This window comes from Myotis davidii, unplaced genomic scaffold, assembly GCF_000327345.1.
Source record: "Myotis davidii unplaced genomic scaffold, ASM32734v1 scaffold17, whole genome shotgun sequence".
NCBI classification, from domain to species: domain Eukaryota; kingdom Metazoa; phylum Chordata; class Mammalia; order Chiroptera; family Vespertilionidae; genus Myotis; species Myotis davidii.
The window spans coordinates 116,332-121,115 of NW_006288624.1; the positions used below are offsets into that span (position 1 = coordinate 116,332).

The following is a 4,784-nucleotide window of genomic DNA, read 5'->3' on the forward strand; positions in this document are numbered from 1 at the left end:
AAAGCTGTACTGTTCTTTAGAAGTAGACTAGTGCTCTCAGTTCATTTTATTTTGGGAGGGTTTGATGCTGCAGCACCTACAGGAACCCATGACTTTCGGTTAGAGAAATGCACATACTTTCCTCTGGGTCCTCACTGGCTAGGATGCTGCTGGAAATCTCCTGTACAGCACTTCGTGACTCGGTTGTAGAGTGATGAGGTCCCAGGCGACTGTCCCGCTGGGCTTCCCACTCTTCACTGAAGCCACCATCATCGCTCTCTGTCACAGGGTTCTGTGGCTCACTCCCTGTGTCTTCAAGAAAAAACAGAAATCACAACTGTAATATTCGGAAAATTTTCTTAATACCTTTAAGAAAGTTACATGGAAACAGTAACTTGACTGTCGTCATAACTGGTTAGCTGGCTCCTACACCACAAAACATGGGCTGTAGCAGGGCCTGCTGACTGCTTACCCAATGGCCATTTCTCCCCTATTCCTGAGGGCAGTCCTGCTGTGTCTGGATTCCCACCTCTCACTCATGTGACTCAGGTGGCAAGCCCTGATCGATCCAACTCCAGCATTCCTCTTCCCAATGAAAGCTCAGAGGCTGTGGGTTTGGTACCAGTCAATGTGTGATGAGGCAAAGCCTGCTGGGAATTTGGGGGAAATTTTTCTCACTCTACTAACTGCCCCCTTTTTCCCCTGGATGTTGTCTTATCTGGATATGATGCCTGGAACTGTACTTGTTATCTTGTGACCATGAGGAGCAGTGGGCTAAGGACCAAGCCTATATTTAAGGATGGCACAGCAGGAAGACGGAAAGAACCTGGGCCCTTGATAATACTGATGAGCCACAAAATTAACCAACCCTACAAATGTCTACACCTCAGGACTCTGGTCATGTGAGAGAACACATTTCTTCTTGTTTAAAGCAAACAAGTTGGTTTTTCTGATGTTTGCAGCTGAAAGCTTTCTAACCACTCGTTTCTGAAAACTCAGCTCTGGCTTCAGTGCCTAAGTTATACAAGGAGACCACTCCTGCACGTAGGGAGGTGAGGTGGGGGGTGGGTAGAAAACGCATTCTTATGGGCTGTTCATTTTGTGATGACTGTCAGTCTGAAAATTGTGAGCATAACATGCGAGTCTTGAGAACCTTCCACATATCAAAAATATTTATAATACATTAAGTGGAGTTGATATTTTTTCTTTGTTTATAAAAGTGACAAATGTTCATAGCAGAGGTCGATTTACCATGAATAAATTAAGCCTGCACACTTCAGGCCTCTCCCTTGCATACATTTTTTCTGGGAGGGGTCCTCACAATTCTGTATTTTTTCTTAACCAGGTCACCACGAAATGGAATCTTCCCTGGTTCGGAGTTTGTGAAGTCATATAAGCATAAGGTTTATAAATAAAACAACAGTCCCTCTTCTGTCTCTTCCCTCCTCCTAATTCTCACTCCTACTTTCAAACTGCTCAGCTGTTTCCTTTGGTATTAACCTTCATAATTAATTATAAATAGCATGTTCATAGTGTTATATCTTGATGTTTTTATTTTAGGTTAAAACTCAATCACTTCCTCCAGGGAAATGAAGCATAGCTTTCCATGCACACATGGAAATTTACCTCTCCCCATATTCTCAATTCATCATAATTTTATGTTAACTTCAATTTTTATACTATCACAATGCAAAAAGTATTCACAACTAAAATACTTGGCTACAACCAGAATATACTCTAATTACATTTGCTTCTTCTGTATGACTTTTTGTTTTCTCTGGAAAACTGCCTAATTTTTTCCCCTTAACTAATTTTCTATGTATTACGACTAATTCATCCTCAAACTCTTAACAGAGTTCATAGTCAGGTAACCTCCCAGCTCTGTTCTGTTCTTTCCTTGTGTAGACATCCCTCCTGGAGGCCTATGCCCTTTTGCCCCAATGTGACTAGTTCCTCCAGTGTTTTCCCAGGGGCATTTGGAACTAACTATGCTGGAGGAGTTCTGAGTTGTAATACCTGGAAGTCACGATTAGCATTTAGTGGGTGAGGGGCCAGGAATGTCAGATATCCTGCAGTGGGAGAAGTCCCACATGACTACCAAGAACTGCCCCACCCAAAATACCAACAGCACTCCCCTGAGGACTCTGCAGCTTATCCAGCTCCTCACTTCAAGGCCCCTGCCCAGGTCGTTTCCTCTTCTGGAAAACCTTCCATTCTTCATCTAGTATCACTTCCCCAAGGAAGCCTTCCTTGACTTTCCAGAATAAATGAAATTCTTCTACCTAAACTTTCATAACAACTTAGACTTCTCCTTTATAGGACTTACCAACAACTGTATGAATTATCTGTTGAATGTTTGTGTCCCCCTAAATCAGTGGTTCTCAACCTTTTAGCCCTTTTAATACAGTTCCTCATGTTGTGACCCAACCATAAAATTATTTTCATTGCTACTTCATAACTGTAATGTTGCTACTGTTATGAATCATAATGTAAATATCTGATATGCAGGATGGTCTTAGGCGACCCCTGTGAAAGGGTCGTTCGACCGCCAAAGGGGTCGCGACCCACAGGTTGAGAACCACTGCCCTAAATAGGCTACAAGCTCCCCAGAACAGGGTATCTCGTTCAGTGCTATATCCCCAGTACCTAGCAAAATATCAGGCACAGTTAGGTGCTCAATCAACATTTATCAAAAGAATAAAATATTGACATGCCAAATAAACACACATACTCACATACATATAAACACATATACTCACAGACAACCTTTAAATTTGCTTTAGCTTAACACAGGTTAACATAATAACCAAACTTGTAGCAATTATTTCCAATATATTTCCTACTTCTCTACCAGGTCGACTGTGGGTGCAATATCACCTTGTTCCGCTGCTTTGCTCACTGCAGAATGAACCTGGAATCTTTGGGTCCCAAATAAGAATTCCCAGTTGAAAGTGTCCTCAGTTACCCAAAAGCTGAAAAAGCAGTTTTCTTGGCTCTATAAAACCTAACCCCTTCCTTTCCTGACAAACAGCAGCTCAGTGAAGGCCCTTTTCACTTCTCTCACCAACTTCTAATCTACTTCTGTTTTTCAGCTTCCTCATAAGGTTACCCGTTTGCTTTTCTTTAAAAAAAGTTTCCTTTCTTCTTGACTATTGATATTGTTTTGTTATTCAACTCTTTCTAATAACTTCTAACTTATATTCTCCTTAATCTATTCAGCAGTTTCATACGTGGGCCTATCCATCTCCCCTCTTAGGTCATCAGCCTCGTCCAGAAAGTCATGTCCTCCCAGAATGTTTTATCTTCTCAGTATAATCATGATCACATCTAAAATAAAATTACTTGTAAGTTGGTCTGGCCATGTCAAACAAGAGATTCTCATTTTCAACAGGTTTGGAGGGAAAGGCTACCTGTTCTTTTTAAAATCAGCCTCCACTTGAAACTTTCATACTGGTGTTAATGGTACGCAACGGCAGAAATTCTTAACCTAGGGTGTCTTGGCTGTACTATTGGGTTTGGACCATCTGGACTCCTTAATATTTATCTGTATTTTTACTGGGTATTACCACAGCTTTCAGGAGATTCTCAAAGGAACCAAAGAAAAAGGTTACAATCACCACTTTATAACTAATTGTTAGCCTATAAGATGACAATGACCTAAATAAACCCCAGGAAATTACCAAATAAAATTTACCTACTTTGTTCATTATAATTGGAGTTTTTGGATACCTTCCTTTGGGCTTCTGGGTCTCCTTTTGCCATATTCACCAACCACACCATGGTTGCTGTTGAGAAAGACAAAAGTCCAGGTAAGCACTGGAAACACAGAAGGGAAGTGCACGAATAGACAACAGGCCATCAGTTCTCTACACAAATCACCAATCTTTTTTTATTTTCTTTTAATCTTATTGTTGAAAGTATTACCTAGGTCATCCTTTTTCCCCATTAACCTCTTCCTACCAATCTTCTTAATGTCCCCTAAAGCATGCTTAAAAATCAGAACTAAATGCATTTTAAAAAACACAACAGGTTCTCTTTGATTCTGGCATATAAAAAATTCTGAAATTAAATGTTTACTGTAGTGTTAAAACTGCAGCTGCTATTGTAAAACTGCTCATCATCATTCACAGTCCCTGAAAAGTTACCAAAAGGAAAACTCTTCAGGCCAGCAAGATTCCACTGCAACAGTAGCTGGACTAGTTGAATTTCCTAAAATAGTGTGAATTCACGGATAAAAACTACTTCTTGGAACTAAATTAGAGGACAAAATAGAGTTCACAAGAGTATCATATTCTTATTATAATTCTAAAAGTGCATGGAATAAGTTTCCTTCATATCATGTGTCATTTCTGGGAATTTCGTTTTTTTTTAAATATATTTTATTGATTTTTTTACAGAGAGGAAGGGGGAGAGATAGAGAGTCAGAAACATCGATGAGAGAGAAACATCGATCAGCTGCCTCCTGCACATCTCCCACTGGGGATGTGCCGGCAACCCAGGTACATGCCCTTGACCGGAATCGAACCTGGGACCTTTCAGTCCGCAGGCCGATGCTCTATCCACTGAGCCAAACTGGTTTCGGCCATTTCTGGGAATTTCAATAATGCGAGCCTGTGTTACATATGCAGAATAAGAAAAAAATATATATACATAGATACATACATTCGTATCTCTGTCACATTTTAATTAAGAGATAATATCAATACTTTAAAATGGTGCTTCTCTTTAGAAAAAAAAAATAGTGCTTCTCATATATTTCATGGAACTAAAAATGGCATAGAATGGACAGACACTGGGGGGTAGGG

At 40.2% G+C, this 4,784-nt stretch overlaps 1 protein-coding gene across 8 annotated transcripts in view; it reads right to left on the reverse strand.

Moving 5' to 3' along the window:
* The window catches only part of PSEN1 (presenilin 1), a 72,901-nt gene that overhangs the window by 10,778 nt on the left and 57,339 nt on the right, over positions 1 to 4,784 (reverse strand). For all 8 annotated transcript variants that reach the window (XM_015562009.1, XM_015562007.1, XM_015562008.1 and 5 more), the window contains 2 exons: positions 3,678 to 3,764; positions 118 to 291 (listed from right to left, as the gene is read on the reverse strand). In XM_015562009.1, the coding sequence (XP_015417495.1) occupies positions 118 to 291; positions 3,678 to 3,764 (261 nt within the window). The remainder of the gene's footprint in view (positions 1 to 117; positions 292 to 3,677; positions 3,765 to 4,784) is intronic.